The sequence below is a fragment of the Hemicordylus capensis genome, chromosome 13 (genome assembly GCF_027244095.1).
Source record: "Hemicordylus capensis ecotype Gifberg chromosome 13, rHemCap1.1.pri, whole genome shotgun sequence".
Taxonomy (NCBI): Eukaryota; Metazoa; Chordata; class Lepidosauria; order Squamata; family Cordylidae; genus Hemicordylus; species Hemicordylus capensis.
Window position 1 is genome coordinate 473,736 of NC_069669.1, and position 15,120 is coordinate 488,855.

Here is a 15,120-nt window from a genome sequence, read left to right on the forward strand (position 1 = left end):
AGGAGCTGAATGCACCACTTTTTACGCTAGAATATCCTTCTGAACACATTTAAATAATTCGGGGGGGGGATGAGTGGCTGGTAGCAGCAATTCTGCATTAATAACCATATTTTAACTCGCTCTCAGTGCCCCTCTCTCGTTTTATTTATATGGGATGCATTTGTGGCTGTGGCACAATAACAACAACAAAATCATTATTATTATTATTTATTAGCAAGCAAAAGGCACACGCTTTGATCCAGGCTGGTCTCCCAGTGCACTTTCACAAGGAGAAATGACTTCGGAGGGGGGATTCCTCCGCTGGAGTGAAATGTCCTGCCAAGAGCTAGCCAGCCTGCCCTCCAGCAGTTTGTCCCTGGGCTCAATGGACCCGGCAGAGGCAGCTCCTGGGGGTGGAAAGAGGGGTCTTCTTGCCTGCAGCTGGCTCCCTGCAAAGAGGGCGCTGCTGCTGCTGCTGCTGCTGCTGCTGGTGCTACTCTCCCTCGGAGGGCTGCTGCTCTCCATCTCTGCTTCACCGAGCCCTCTGCCTCTTATCTCGCTCCCACTTCCTTGCTTCCAGGCTATCCAAGCAGTTCTCCCCACAAGCCGACCTTCCCCTCCCCTCTCAGGAACCGCAGAAGTTTCGAGCCAGGCACTTAAGAGAGATTTTCCAAGGAATTGCTCATGTGACGGTTTTAGATTTGAAATGGTGCTTTGAGTTGAAGCCATTTGTCTCATGATGCCAGTCAGGAATAAACTGGTCTCTTCAGGGTTATTGGAGGGGGGGAAAGTATATCTGATGCAGTTTACAAAGTCTGAATGAAGAGAGAGACGACCCAACCGCTTTGCTGGTCATTTTAAAGAAAGAGGCGGCTACCGCCGTGGAAAGGGTCACCCCATCAGCTGGGAGTTAATGTCTGGGCACAAAGGCCTTCCTGCCAAGGCCGCCAAGGAAGAGGCTTTGGGGCACCTGCAGAAGGCACCACAGTCTCCGTTCTTCAGCTCCCACCCCAAAGCTCTGCAGCGGGGAAGCCAGACACCTCTCCCACCTCACTGTACGGCTGCTCGTTCCGAGTGAAGAGGAGCCTGAATCTCAGCCGGACGGGAATCTGGGAGCAGCCGGGAAGCAAAAGGAAGGACAGAGATTAAGCTTATCTGGCCAACATCCTGTGGACAGGCTGCCCACCTAGAAGGGGGTACCAGAAGCCCAGCTCTGCTGCCCCCAGATCCCCTCGGGCAAGGAGAGGCCAGGCGACACGCCTTCCAGGGCAGAGTTGTTCCACCCCAGCAGCCAGTTCTGGGAAGCACCAGGGCGCTGCTGAGAGCCCCGGCCGGGTCTGGCATTCCCGGCTCCGGGAAGGCTTGGCCCTTGGAAAGGGTCCAGACTGCTGCCCTCACAGAAGCCACAAGGAGACCCTCAACTCTGTGTGCAGCCCCCAGAGACCAGCTGGCTGGAGGGAGGTGGAGGCTTTCCTGTTCCCTCCCAGGTGCCCCTATGCTCTCTGCCACCCCACACCTGCCCCCCAGCCCCATACCTTGTGTGGGTTGGCCAGGAGCAAAACCTGGGAAATCACAGCAGGAGGCTGGAGCGGGTTGTAGGCTGGCAATTCGGAGCCCGTGGCCGGCTGCAGCTTGATGGCCATCGCCTGCCGTTGGCACAAAGAGGAATCAACATCGTCACCCGTTCCACACTGTTTTTTGTAGAGCCTAGAGTGTATCCAAACTTTTGATTGCTTCATTTAATTTAATTAGTACTCATCATTTAAGGGGTATAAATTCCCCTTAAGGAGAACAAAGGGGTCCAAATATGTGGCAGGTTTGCCCGTGCTGAAGGTCCCCTCTACTTCGAACAACTTTATTAGGCAGGGTCAGAAAAAGTTTAAGAACATATGGGGGAGCAAGGCAGTATCAGCCAGGAGACTTGCTGGGTGACTCGGGGCGTCACTCCTCTCTCAGCCTAACCTACTTCGCAGGGTTGTTGTGAGGAGAAACTCAAGTGTGTAGTACACTGCTCTGGCCTCCTTGGAAGAAGAGCGAGATATAAAATATAATAAATAAATGAAATGAAATGAAATGAAATGTAGGGTGCACAACCATCAAGACTGACAGTAATTCAGTTTACTCCCCCCACCCCCGCTTTCCTCCCATTTTTCTGTCAGTGTTAAGCAGGCAAAGCTGGGAGTCATCCCTGTCCACCTTCCCCTCCTCCCCCCCCCCCCCCCACGTGCTAATCAGGTGTCTGATTAAATTTAGGGGGAGTATCTGGGATATGAGTGTGGATAATTTAAACCGGGAGACATGGAACACGGAAGCTGACGTCTGTACGTCAAGACATCTGTTCCTTACTGGTCGTTCTTAATTTTCTTCTAATCTACGCAATAAAAAGGTCTGGAGAGAAGACGTGCTCATTGTATTTGTCTCTGTCCTTGTCCTTCAGTGTGTGAGTCCTTCCCCTTTTGGGACTCCGGAGACTGGATCGTGGCCAGATCCTCAGTCCTGCCTCGAGAAGGCACAGAGGAAGAAGCCCTCTTGGGGAGGGAGGGAGGGGGGGAGGGAAGGCCCTTTGGGGGGCGCTTACCTTGGGCACGGCAGCCTGAAAGACGATGTTCCGGACGGGATACGGGGACGTGCTAAGCAAGGACAGCACCAGCACGCGGGTGGCCGGTTGGCTGGCTGCTGCCGGGTCTCTGGAGAAGTGGAGCATGGCCTTGAGGCCGTTCCGCTCGTACACAGTGACGGGTGGAGCTGTGCCTGTTGCGGGCAAGAAGCAGGCGGGAGAAGCCGCCGTCAGCAGGGAGAGGCCGCCATGTGCAAGCCCACAGCCCAGCGGAAAGTACTGGCTGGTCCTCACAAGCCGAGGGGACACTGCAAGGGGACACCGGGGGGGGCAGCTGTCTCCGCTTGCCGGCAGCAGCTCAGGGGGCTCCTCCTCTCCTGCCCCACCCAAAAGCTGCACTGCCTGCAGGCTGGCCATTTGTCAGGTTAACCACGCAGCTCTACCTGATGAATGGGCAGCCTGCAGACAGCACAGCTCTCGGGCAGGCAGGAGAAGACTCAGAGCCAGCTAGAGATGTTGGGTGCCCCCGTCACAGCGCTGGGCAATATCGCCCGCCCTCAAGCCCTGTGCTTACTCAGAGTGATGGAGCCCAGGGGGACAAAAAGATTCGCCAAGGAGCCCTGGCAGGGTGCAGAGCCAGAAGGCAAAGGAGGGGTCACACCGGAGGGGAGCCGAGCATCCCTGGGACAACCTGCAGGAGAGCAAGACACAGGGCTGGAGGCAGCTTCTTTCTTCAGCCCCAGCCCAGCCCACATGCTCTGGTTCTCCTCTCACGCCTGGACAACTGCAGGGGTGTTTCTGCCCACCTCCGCTCCTCCTGCCCACTTGCAGTGCTTCTGCTGCAGGACCCAGAGAAGCCGGAGGCAGCCAGAGGGCAAGCAGCTCTGCCCCCCCCCGGCACTTCCTCAGCCCACCCCACAGGAAGGAGGGATGGGCGGGCAGACGGGCAGCAGAGGAGCAGGGCGGCCCCCAAGCCCCAGCAGCTGGGTCTTGCTTCTGGACCCAGCGATCAGTCTCCGCCACCCCGGCCCTCAAGTGCAAGGGGCTTGGATCACACCAGCCGCCAGGGAAGCGGCAGGTGCCGGGACCCAGGCCAGAGCCCACTCACAGCCTGCCCCCCGCGGTGAAGCAGGGCCCTACTGCAGAGACCCACACCCTGGCTTGAAGGACGTGTCAGCCCCCCCCCCCCCGCTCTTGTGGCTGCGATCTCATCATCATCTCCCCCTGCAGACATTTTCCAGCCAAAGGAAGCCAGAGAACACCAACCTGACCCCGAGGAGGCTGGGCCCCCTGCGGAGCCACCGCAGCCCCCACAGAAGCCCCAAGACTTACCCAGGGACACCAGCTCCTCATCCAGTGAAGGGGGGGAGGAGGAAGAGGAAGAGGAAGAGGGCAGCCGCCCTGGGAAGGACGCGGCCGTGGGGGGCGCCTGGAAGAGGGCGTCTGCTTCGGAGAGGCTGATCAGCTCAGGAGGTGCCCGAGGGGCTTCGGGGAGGAGAGCAGGGAGGGGCTCAGGGGGCAAGTCCCAGGAGGCGGCAAGAGGCTCCGCTGGAGGGGGAGGCGCAGCCAGGCGGAGGACACTCGCCCCACCCCCAGGATGCAGTTGTGCCTTGGACTGCTGCGTCAAGGACCGGGGGGGGGCCCAACACAGATCCTGCCCCCCCCCCCGACTTCCTGTCCCATCCGCTCTCTGCCCTGAGCTTCACCGGCATTGCAGCCACCGGAGCAAGGCTGTCGCCCAGCCAGAGGAGCGGCCCACGGACGGAGCAGGGCCTCCCCTCCTCCCCAGCAGCTCCATCCCAGCCACACAGGCCAGAGTGGAAGCCGAGGCAGCTCAGGGGTTCGCCAGGTGGCCGCACTCACCTCCCAGGGGGCTGCTTGGCCAGCAGAAGCTGCGGCCCTCCCTGGCCAGCTTGGCTCCCCTGAGCACGCCGGCTGTGTGTGTGCCCCGGCCAGCAGCCTCTGCCTTCAGAGGCCGGGGCTGTCCTGGGACTCGGTTTGCTAAATGCGGGGAGGGGGCAGGGATGGTTTCCGACCTTCCACGCCGCAGAGCTGGGGGGCTGGCTTCTCCGCTGGGGCTGAGCACGGGGGAGATGCCACGCCGCCGCCGCCTCCTCCTCCTCGGGCAGCAGGACACCTCCTGGGGTGCTGCCACGTGACGTGACACAGCCCACCCACCGGGGCAGCATCCCTACCTGGGCCACCAGCAGAGCCGGCCTCAGAGTCCCCACAGGCGCCCACCACCTGCTCGGACGCGCTGAGTCCCCGCGTGAGCCTGTCATTGGCCTGGAGAATCTCCGCTGCGGAAAGGGAGGGAGACGGTCAGCACGCAGCCCAGCCCCAGTCCTTCCCCCCAAAGCCGGGCCACGAAGAGGCTCACGCCTGCCTGGCCCTCGCACCCTAACCGCTTGGGAAGCCTGCCCTCTCGGCTGCACGGCTGGGGCCCGCTCTGCACCCCACCACCACCAACATCCTGGGACTGACTACCTCAGCAGAGGCTCGACCTAGTGAGCCGGGGGGGCGGGGGGCGCCCAAGGAGGCACAGCTGCCTCTGCTTCCCAGGTTGCTGCTCTCTCCCAATCTCTGCCTGCAGGCTGACCATTCATCAGGTAGAGCAGCCCGCGGGCAGGAGCGAGAGCAGCAATCTGAGCGGCTGCGCCTCTTTGGGGCACACGCACCCCCCCGCCCATTAGGACGAGCCGCTCCTGTTCTGCCTCCCGCCTCTCCGCCAGCCCTGCGGGGTTCACAGCACATTACCCAAAGCCTCCTCGTCCTCCAGCGTCTCGCTGGCCACTCGGAAGAGCAGGGGCTTGAGCTTCTCACACTTGGCACGCAGCTCCTGAGGAATGGAAAGAGGAAGCCCGAGATGCTGGCGCAGAGCAGAAATGGCAGGAGCTCTGCCAGGCAGCCAGGCCTCAAATGCCCCAGCCTGGCCCTCTGCTGCTCAAGGAGGAAGGAAAGTGTGCACCACATGTTCAGAGGTTCACTTGTTCTGCTTGCCTGCCACACGGGGCAGATTCAGGCACTGCAAATCGAGCGGGCTCCAGGACGCAGCGAAGCCCTCGCTGTGGGTTCGAGCAGTGCAGCTAAACCCCAAAGTGCAGGAAGCAGGTCTAAAGAAAGGTGATCCCTTTCCCCCCCGGGGACGTTTCGGGGCAATGAGGAGAAGCCGCTGGCTGGCCCCTCGGAAGTGTTCTCAGAAGCACCCTGGCCCCCCTGGGGCTGCAAGGAGGAGACACCCCCCACCCCCCAGTGACCCCACAGAGCACCACTGCTACTGCTCTGGTGCCCAGACTGCAGCGAGGAAGCCGAGAGGGGGAGGGTTTACCTGCAGAGCCTCCAGGGCAGGCTGGGGGACCCTGCCCCCCGGGCTTGCTTGGTAGCTGCTCAGCATTTCCTCCAGGGCCTCAGCGTTGCTGTGAGCGTCCTGGACGGCACGCACTCGCCTGGACTGCCGGGCAGTTTTCTTCTCTTCCTGCGACATGCCCAGCGGGCTCAGGTTAGAAGAGGACGCGTCCTGCAGCCGCAACAGCCACAGCCGCCGCCTCCCCGGGGCCTCCCTGCCACCCTCCACCAGCACAGCGCCAACCACGTAGCCCCAAGAAGGAAGAGCTGGGGGGGCAGAGAAGGGGCCCTCACCTCCGCAATGAGCCCTTTGATCATCCTGTTAGCAGCCTGCAGGTCTTCGGGGTTTTTGCTTTTAAGGAGCTTCATCAAAAGCTACACAGAAGAGGGAAGGCCGTGAGAACTGGGCCCAACTCAGCACGCCACAGCCAAAGACAGGCACACATCCAGCATGTCTCTGTGTGTGTGTGTGTGTGTGTGTGTGTGTGTGTGTGTGTGTGTGTGTGTGGCTGATCATCCGAGAACTCCGCCAAGTATGGAGAACCGAGTGAGAAAAATTACCTTGCTTTCAGTGTTTAATCAACAAGACTGTGGAGGGTCATGGTTGTTAAAACGTTATCCTGAGGAATGGTTAAAGATCAAAACCTGAATTTTTCTCTTTAAAGAAGTTCTCACTCACCCAAATGTTGAGGTTTTAGGGGGTTTTAGCTCAACTCTGTTCTGCAGACCATGGTCCATTGTGACCGCTAGCCAGCAACAGCTTGTCCTCCATGAATTTGGCTAATCCACATTATTAGGACGAGCCACTGCTGGCTTTGGTTGCCCTCTTCTGCACTTTCCACAGTTCTGCAGCCTCTTTTTAAAAATGTGGTGACCAGAACCGCACACCGTATTCCAGATGTGACCACACCACAGACATGCATAAGGGCATTACTATATACACAATATTGGCAGCTTTATTTCCACTCCCTTTCCTAAAGATCCCTTCGAATGGAATTTGCTTTTCACTGCTGCTGCCCAGCTGGGTCCTGTTCTCATTTGCTCTCCGTCATCCATTCCCGATCATTTCAAGGAGTTCCTGCCCCTGCACAGCAGAGCATGAGAAGAAGAGTGCTACTCTTTGGTCCCCTGCAGCTCCCTGGGCCAAGAGGCACCTTTTCCAAGTGGCGATTCTCTTGATTGAGCAGGGGGAGAGCAACTGGCCCTGTCCACTCCCAGCACAGCATCCCTCCAGTGGCTGTTGCTGGTGTCTCTGTTTTAAGATTGTGAGCCCTTTGTTGACAGGGTGCCACTTTGCTTGTTTGTTTATCTCTCTCTCTATGTAAACTGCTTTGGAAACTTTTGAAAAGCGGGATATAAATATTTGTCGTCAGCTTCCCGTCAGCTAAGGGCTGCAAAGGAAAAGGCAAGTAAGTGCAAAAACACGTTGCAGCTGCAGCAGGGCTGGGCGGCTAAACCTTCCTGCCAAGAGGGGACCAATGTTCCCTCTAATGTTTTCCATCTCTGTGCGGAATGAGTTTTGTTCCGGGCAGCAGGATCAAGGCAGTGTCTGCACACCATGTGCATTCAGAATGGGGCTTTCCTGATTCAACCGGAGCAGGATCTAGAATTAACTGAGCGGACATCCAAAGACTTGTGAGTGTGCGCAAGTGTGCATGTCTTAGAGGGAACTGCACAGCCAGCCCTGAACACCTGAGCCCTTTTGGCATTAGACACACATGCTTTGATGACAGGCACATGATGCAGTTCTATAGGACAAGAGAGGAAGTTGGGGGGAAAGGGCGAGAAGAGTCTCCAGCGCTCAGGTTGGGTCTGGCAGCACGGGCAGCCCTACCCTGAATGGTGCAGCCCTCCCCAAACTGTATGGAAGAGTTCCGAGGAGCCCCAACAGATCAAAGGATCCTGGCATGGGAAGAGGACAAACTGGGGGTGAGAGATGCCCCCGTAGCCATCCCGCCCCCTCTGCAGGCTAACGGGGGCATTTAGTTTCCCATCAGCCTCACAGTCACCACACCTACGGAGGACCTGTGCTCTGCTCTGCTGCTCCCTGCACTCCAGATATGCACGACCTTCAGCCTTCCTGTTTGGGTCCCCCCACCGTCAGCTAGTATCTTCCCAATATATTTCAACTTCCCCCACCCAGTATCTGAACCTCACATCAGTGGCAGGAGTGATCTCAAGGGCTTACCTGGGATTTCTCATCATCTGCATCGAAAATGGAACTGGCTGGCCTTGGAGAAGGTGGGGGAAAGATTTTGTCTTCCAGCAGCTTCGGGTCCTGTTTCACAATTCCTGGGGGGAGAAGTGATCATGTTGGCGCACTTGAGCCCCAAAGAAGATCAACACCTTATCAGAGGCGTGTCTGGGGTGACAGCTGCAATGGCATTTATCTGGCTTCCTGGGCCTAAACTACAGTGATTCAGAACATCTCTAAGAACCTCAATTTCTATTTTTATTTTTTGCATTAAAAGGAAAATACAATCGAAAGCAAAAGCAAAATGTCGTGGGTCTTAGGTTAAGCACAGGTTGCTAAAATGCCTATCTTCACTGCAGTTCTCCAGCTCAGGACAGATTTCCATTCCATAACCTTTGGACTTAGTGATACATAATATTCGAAGGGCCACCAGGGTTACTTCCACACCAGAGCTATGGACCACGGCCAAGGCCTCATTTTCCTGCAATTAGCTGGGAGCAGAATCAGGCCAGAAGACCCACACTGCACCGTATTTATTCTAGCACTGCCCTTCCCCAGGGTCAAAATCCCCCCAATGACGTGTTTTACCAGCAAAGCTCCCCTACAGTGTTGGCTAAAAGCTTCCTCTTCCTCTTCAGCACAGCCCCTTAATTAGCCATTTCCTGCCACCAGGAAAAAAAATTGGAACCGGGGGGGGGGGGAGGCTTTAATTACTGGCTTCTTTGCATTCCTGGCTTGTTTGTTTTATCGCACATTTGCACTTTTTTGTTACTGTACAAGATGAAAAGGGGGAAAAATGATGGAAGCCAACCGGTAATTAAAGTCACCACAGCCCAGGTGAGAACAAAAACTAATTAAGCAGCAATTCACCGCTGATTTCCCCACCACCCTGAACAGAAAGCAACACAAGGGGCTGAACCTGCAAATGGGAAGCTTCTGATTAGAGACACAATGGCCCTGAAAGGCCCAGGTAGCTGCCCAGACAGGCAAGCCTGGCGTGGCACGTTACTGTGTTGCTGCTTTTCAAAGGAAATGAAGAGCAAATAATTAAACACACACAGAGAGAGATTTTAAAAAACACACAAGAGGACAACTCAGGAAACACTGAAGGCAACCACTTGGCAATTATGCCATCTCAATTCTCCATAAAAAGTGATAAAAACTGGCAAATCCCAAACCAAACAGCTAGTGTGGAAGCAACCCAGGATCGGATGAGTGGCTTTTAAAGGGGCTCAGCAGAAAGTTGCGGAAGAGCAGGGGGCCCCCTGCCCACCCGCAAAAGAGCCCAATGACGAGGGAAGTCTTGTTCAGCCCCCGGGCGGTTTGAGGCCACGGGACTCTGGAGGAAACAACAGAGAGGAGGAGGAAGCAGCGAACAGGAACCTTGCTTCTTCAGCATCTGATACGCGTCTCGGATTTTCACTTCCTGAGGAAACCACACCGTCCAGCTGAAGAGCACCTCAGTGACCCGAGCCTTGACTCTGTCGGTCGACCACTCCCCCAGGTACTGAAAAGCCAAAGCAAAGACGGTCACGGCCAGAAAGGGGATCCGGCCCCCGGAAGCTCCCCAGTTTGGGACAGGGCGGCACTGCGGTGGGGAGGGGGGGGAGGAGGGGGAGGGGGCACTTTCCTTCCCTCCCTCCCACCCAAGAAACCAAACTCCACAGGCAGACCGAGGGGTGGGGGCTCTCCGGCCCACGTGAGCCCGAAACGTCTTCCTAGCAAGGGGCAGAAGGAGGGGGAGAAAGAAGGCCCAGCCGGAACCGCCCTGCCCTGCCCTGCCCTGCCCTGCCGGGGGTCTTGGGAAGTCTCCATCTCATGCAGGCTGAGCCCTGGACTAGGGGAAGGTGTGCTAGCTGGAAGGAGTGCCTCCCCCTCCGCAAGCCCCCACAGGTCAGCAGCTGGGCAGCAGGCCTTGGGAGGGTTGCGGGCACACCCGAGAGCCCAAGCCCCTTGGCTCTCCCGCCTGCTTGCCCTGCTGGCTGAGCACCCACCTTGGGAGAGAGGACCTTGATGAGCCCGTTCAAAAACCGGAACTTCCCCATTTCGCTGTGGAAATGTCCGCCACAGCAGTTCACACACAACTCCAGGACCTGCAGGCAAGGTGCATGCACCACATCAACCAGGAGCGGCTCGTGCTAGCGAACTGGGGGCGGGGGGGGAGGCACAGCTGTAGGCCGGCCACTCACCAGGTAGAGCTGCACAGCGAACCGTGCAGCTCTGCCTGACAAATGGCCAGGCTACAGGCAGCACGGCTCAGGGCGGGATGTGAGACAGGGGAGCAGGCGGAGCCCTGGGAGGTGGGGCAGCTGCACCCCCAGTTCATTGGGATGAGCCACCCCAAAGATGTGTTTGCTTTACATGCCGAGATCCAATGCAGACCAATGCACTGCCTTTCTCAAAAGGAAAGCCACGCACAAGAAGGCATCACCCCAGCAAGAACGAAGGCCGAGGACCCACACGCAGCCCCTCCCCCTACAAAGAAGGGTGCTTCCAGGGTACTGCAGCGCATGGCGCACTTACGGTGAGGGCGTGCAGAGCTTCTGCCTCCTGTGGCGACTGGATCTTGTGTTCCAGCAACCTCAGAGCTGTGGTGGGGCTGAGGAACAGGAAAGTCACGCAACATGCATCAAAATCCTGCTCTTGCACTGGCCTCCACAACAACCCTGTGAGGTGGGCCAACCCTGTTCCTGTTCTCTCCGCTCCGGTTCCTCCCTGGGAAAAGACGGCTCGAGCATTCCACATACCCCGCCACAGCCACAGGTCAAAACCTTGTCACGCTTTGTTGTCTAGTCCTCCTGGTGAGCTCAGAAACTGGAAATACTGCAAGTCCAAAGGCAGACTGCTCTGGACATGAGGAAAATGCACTTCTGGCACTAACCACACTTTGCCAGGTTCTCCCCCCACCCTGCACCCCCTCCCCCCACACACACACCCTGAAGCAGCCCAAACAGCAGGCAGCAGTGGGTCACGTCGTGTTGTTTGGCCGTCTTACCCGCCAGCATCTGAGTTGACCTGCTCAATAAATCTCTGGATGCTTTCCCAGTTTTCCTTGGGGCTGCTGGGGTCAGTGGCTTTGTCTGTCAGGGAATACGAGAGAGAGAGAGAGAGAGAGAGAGAGAGAGAGAGAGAGAGAGAGGGAGAGGCATTGCCCTTATCGCAGCAGCAGCAGGTGAGGCACCGACGTACCTGGGTAGAGCCAGACCAGCCCCATAACGGAGGCTGCAGCCCCGGCCCCAACAAAACTGCCCAGCTCTGTCTGCTAAGAAGAAGCAGCCGGAACCCAGGAGGCAGCCGGCTCTGCAGGGACACCCAGGCCGAAGGGGGGAGCAGTTGATTCTGGAACTAAACTAGGATTGAGAGTGGAAGGCTGCTAGGGATGATGGGAGTTGTAGTCCAGCAACATCTGGGGACCCGGGGCCGAGAACTCCTGCTTCATAACCTGATGCCTCTTGGCTGCAGTTCTGAACTCTGGGTTTGTCAGGAGGGCGTTTTGCAACAGGGAACTGGAACCATCTTGTTTTAATGTCCTCTTTGGAGTCTGTCTTGTGGTCAGTGGGGGGAAGGAAAAAACCCACACAGCTGCATCATGACAGAAATACCAAGAAACTCGTGACTCCTAACATAGGCCAGTATGATGCAGTGGGCCCCGCCAAGGTTTGTTCCCAAATCCTGAGCAGCATTAAAGCTACGGAGGTGACGGAGCAGGAGCCTCAAGCCAGCGCCACATTCAAGCACTAGTCTGTATCCGTTTGCAACGCATTGCAGCGCTACACGTGAGCACTGTAAGATATTCCCCTTGGGGGGTGATGGGGCCACCCTGGGCAGCCTGCAGAAGGCCCCAGACGCCCTCCCGGGCAGCATCTCCAAGACAGGGCTGAGACTCCTGCCTGCAACCTGGGAGAAGCTGCTGCCAGCCTGGGTAGACGATCCTGAGCTAGATAGACCAAGGGTCTGACTCGGTAGATGGGCAGCTTCCGATGTTCCTATAAGCAGCAATATTATATTGTTATACCAGGAGGGGTGCAGCTATAATTGAACAAGGCGGGGCAAATATCCCTGGACGCGAGGAGGGAGGCCCAGTGGCTGCCAGCTGGGTGTCCGTCTGCTCTTCCCTACATGCACGGCAGCCAGCCACCTCCACTTTCTGCCCCAGGGCCGGCTCCAACCTTGCTGACGCCCTGTATGCAACAAAGACCGATTTGAGAGGGGCTTTGTGGCCAGGCTCTGGAAAGTGTATGGCAAACCTCCCACACCCTCCTGCCTCCGTCTCGATCACTTCTGCAGCTTTCCTTTCCTAGGCATCAGCGACTTGACTTCAATTTGGCTACCGAGGCTTCGAGAGATGGGGAAAGGGCGTCCCAACTGAGTTTAGCCGATTATGGAGTGACGGCCACCTCCACTGCCTACCTGGGTGGGCCTGCGAGGGGGGGGAGGGCTGCTTATTCGTCAGTGTGGGCACGCGCCTGACCCCCTCCCCCTCCCCCACCGATGATGAGGCATGAAGTCCTGGAAAGGCAGCAGCCTGCGAAGGCCACACTTGAGATACGGCTGTGCAGAAGAGAGTGGGGTTTCCACAGCCCGGGCAGCCTTGAGTGGCTTAGGAGAAGAAGCCAGCCAGCGGCAGCACGCACACGCCCCGGGGGCCTGGCTGGCAGCAGGCGCAAAAATGGAGCACCCGTTTGGTGCTCCTCCATCTGGGAGCGGCACAGATGGCGGGTGCTCCCTTTCCCTGGGACTGCCCACAGGCATGATGACCCCTGCCAAGCTCTCCCCAGGGAGGCCAGGCCAGGCTGGGGATTTGTTGGAAAGCACGTGACTGACTGCCCGTGGGCGTGGGGCTGCCCCCCAAGAGACCATCACAGGCAGGCAGCATCCTGTGCGTGGTTCCTCTCCGGTGGCCATGAGGCCGCCCTGCACCCGTGCCAGGTGAGGAAGGAGGAGGAGCTCTTTCAGGCAGGAGCAGCTGGCTGGTCCTAGCAAGCCCGGGCGGGGGGCACAGCGGCGGCGGCCTCTCCCTCCCGGAGCTCCGTCCTCTGCTCCTCTCCTCTCTCCTCCAGCCCAGTGCTAGGGGTGTAGCTAAAGCTGAGCGGATGGGTCCAGCTGCATTGCCTGCAGGCTGGCAGCTCTACCTGACGGCTGGCCAGCCTGCAGGCAACGCGTCAAGCAAGTCTGGAAAGAGACTGAAAGAGTCCCGGCTCGTGACTTTCGTTTATGGGCCGCGGCCATGAGAGCAATCGCCAGCAAGTCAAGGCGGCGGCGGCGCTGAGTGGGAGAGGTGCGCGGCGCGCGTGTGACCGGGGCACCTGGGGGCGCGCAGAGTGCCTGCCTCCCGCCAGCAGCGGCAGCAGCCCCCGGGGGAGGAGGACTGGGGCTGCCGGGCGCGCGCCCCCCGACTCCCCTTCCTCCCGGGAGAAGCGCCCCTGCCCGCCCCGCCGAGTCTCTCGGCACTCACGCAGCAAGAGCTCCAGCGCGCCCGAAGGAGCCGCCCCCGCCATGGCCAGCCGCCTGTCCCGGGACCGAGGAGGGGGCCGCCGCTGCCGCCAGGAAGGAGGCTGCCTCTGCCTCGCCCGGCCTCTCGCGGGCTGCCTGCCTGCCTGCCTCTCTGGGGGCGGGGAGAAGGCGAGGGAGGGCTGGCCCCGGGCTGGCTGGGTGGGTGCCCGGCCGGGAAGGAGGAGGCGGCGGCGGCGGCGGCTGCGCTTCACCCGAAGTCGCGGCTCCCCGCTCCCCAGGCGGCGGCAGCAGCAGCAGCTCCGCGGAGGGGCTGCCGCGGGACCGGCTCCAGTCCAGAGCCCCGCGCGCGCAGGGGGGCCGCCGGGGTGCAGCAGCGGGCACCGACAGCCCCGCTTCGGACGGAGGCGGCGGCGGCTCCTGTGGTGGCCCAGCCAGCTCCTCCTCGCCCCTTGGCAGCGGCGGGCAGGAGTCAGACCCTTCCCGAGCGAGTCGCGCAACTCCTGCGCCTTCCTCTCCGGGAGGGAGCGAGGGAGGGGTTCCCCGCGCAGAGGCCCCTTTTTGCAGCAGCAGCAGCAGCAGCAGGCCTCGCTCCCTGGAGCTGCCCTCCCGGGAAGAACTGCTAGAAGGCGCGAGTCCTCATCCGTGGTGCAAAGAACCTGCAGCGGAGCAGCCCGGCGTGAGACGAGCCCGGCCGTCCCAAACCGAAAACCCGGGCTGGACAACGGAGGACTAAACTGGGCCTTAAGACTTTCGCCTGCTCTGACTGGGCAAAGCAGCAGCTTGTCAAAGTGGCCATTCTCTTGCTTGGCGGGGGGAGCAACTGGCCCTCGCCACCCCTCCCCCGCACAGCATCCCTCCAGGGGCTGCTGCTGGTCTATTTCTTTTTTAAATGTTTAAAAACAAAAAACCCTGTAAACTTCCCAGAGACCCAAGTTTTGGGTGGCATAGAAATATTGTAAATAAATACATAAACATATTTGTGAGCCTTTTGGGGACAGGGAGCCATAACCCCTTTGGGAACTGTTGTTGAAAAGCAGTATATACAGGAGTATCCTATTCGTTAAGGAGCAAGCAAGCCAGCCCATCTCCTTCTGGAGGCAAATGTGCTCTCTCAGTCTCTCTCTCTCTGCCTAATCAGACCCAGGGCCGGCATTCAGAGCAGCAGAGCTCCTGTGCTGGGCTGTCCTGCTTCCCAAGGGGGGTGGGCCCTCCTCCCCTCTGGTGGAAGAGCGCCAGCACTCTCCGGGGCTTGGCTGCCGACCAGGCGCCTCCACAAAGGCTCTGCGAGGCTGGAGACTCCTTGCTTGGCCCTGTTTGGGGTCCACACACCAGCCAGTAGCTTTAAAGGGGGGGGGGGGCTGGGTTCAGGTCAACAGGACTTCGTGGGGACGAACCCCTAACCCAAATGCTGTTCTTTCTGTTCTTTATCGACGAGTAGGGGAGGCCCGTCACGCACCAGGCAAAGTCACTTGGGGTAGATCACACTCCTAGGGAAGTTCAAGCAACGAAATCGATGTGAGAGAAGGTGTTTTTATGAATGTGCTTCCCAAAGGGAAGCAAAAGAAGGCAGCTCCTGCCCGAGATCCGATTT

At 58.8% G+C, this 15,120-nt stretch overlaps 1 protein-coding gene across 2 annotated transcripts; it reads right to left on the minus strand.

The window, feature by feature from the left end:
* Positions 1 to 437: 437 nt before the first annotated feature.
* Positions 438 to 13,665, minus strand: GGA2 (golgi associated, gamma adaptin ear containing, ARF binding protein 2). 2 transcript variants are annotated; one of them, XM_053276669.1, is made up of 15 exons: positions 13,531 to 13,665; positions 11,071 to 11,155; positions 10,599 to 10,674; positions 10,070 to 10,168; positions 9,459 to 9,582; positions 8,070 to 8,173; positions 6,176 to 6,256; positions 5,865 to 6,011; positions 5,294 to 5,375; positions 4,732 to 4,836; positions 3,869 to 4,021; positions 3,111 to 3,227; positions 2,558 to 2,730; positions 1,515 to 1,625; positions 438 to 1,088 (listed from the first exon to the last, which is right to left on the minus strand). In XM_053276669.1, the coding sequence occupies exons 1-15, from the start codon at positions 13,571 to 13,573 to the stop codon at positions 978 to 980; spliced, it is 1,611 nt and encodes a 536-aa protein (XP_053132644.1). In that variant the 5' UTR covers positions 13,574 to 13,665; the 3' UTR covers positions 438 to 977. The 2 variants fall into 2 exon arrangements, with proteins under 2 accessions (XP_053132644.1, XP_053132643.1); XM_053276668.1 differs by lacking the exons at positions 11,071 to 11,155; positions 13,531 to 13,665 and having other exon boundaries at positions 10,599 to 10,953.
* Between the last annotated feature and the right edge of the window lie 1,455 nt (positions 13,666 to 15,120).

Coding starts and splice junctions, on each gene's coding strand:
- GGA2 (XM_053276668.1), bottom strand. CDS start 10,820: ATGTGGAATGCTCGAGCCGTCTTTTCCCAGGGAGGAACCGGAGCGGAG. Junction 10,169..10,598: donor AAGCTCTGCACGCCCTCACC/GTAAGTGCGCCA, acceptor CCTTGCCTGCAG/GTCCTGGAGTTGTGTGTGAA. Junction 8,174..9,458: donor TCAGATGCTGAAGAAGCAAG/GTTCCTGTTCGC, acceptor TTCTCCCCCCAG/GAATTGTGAAACAGGACCCG.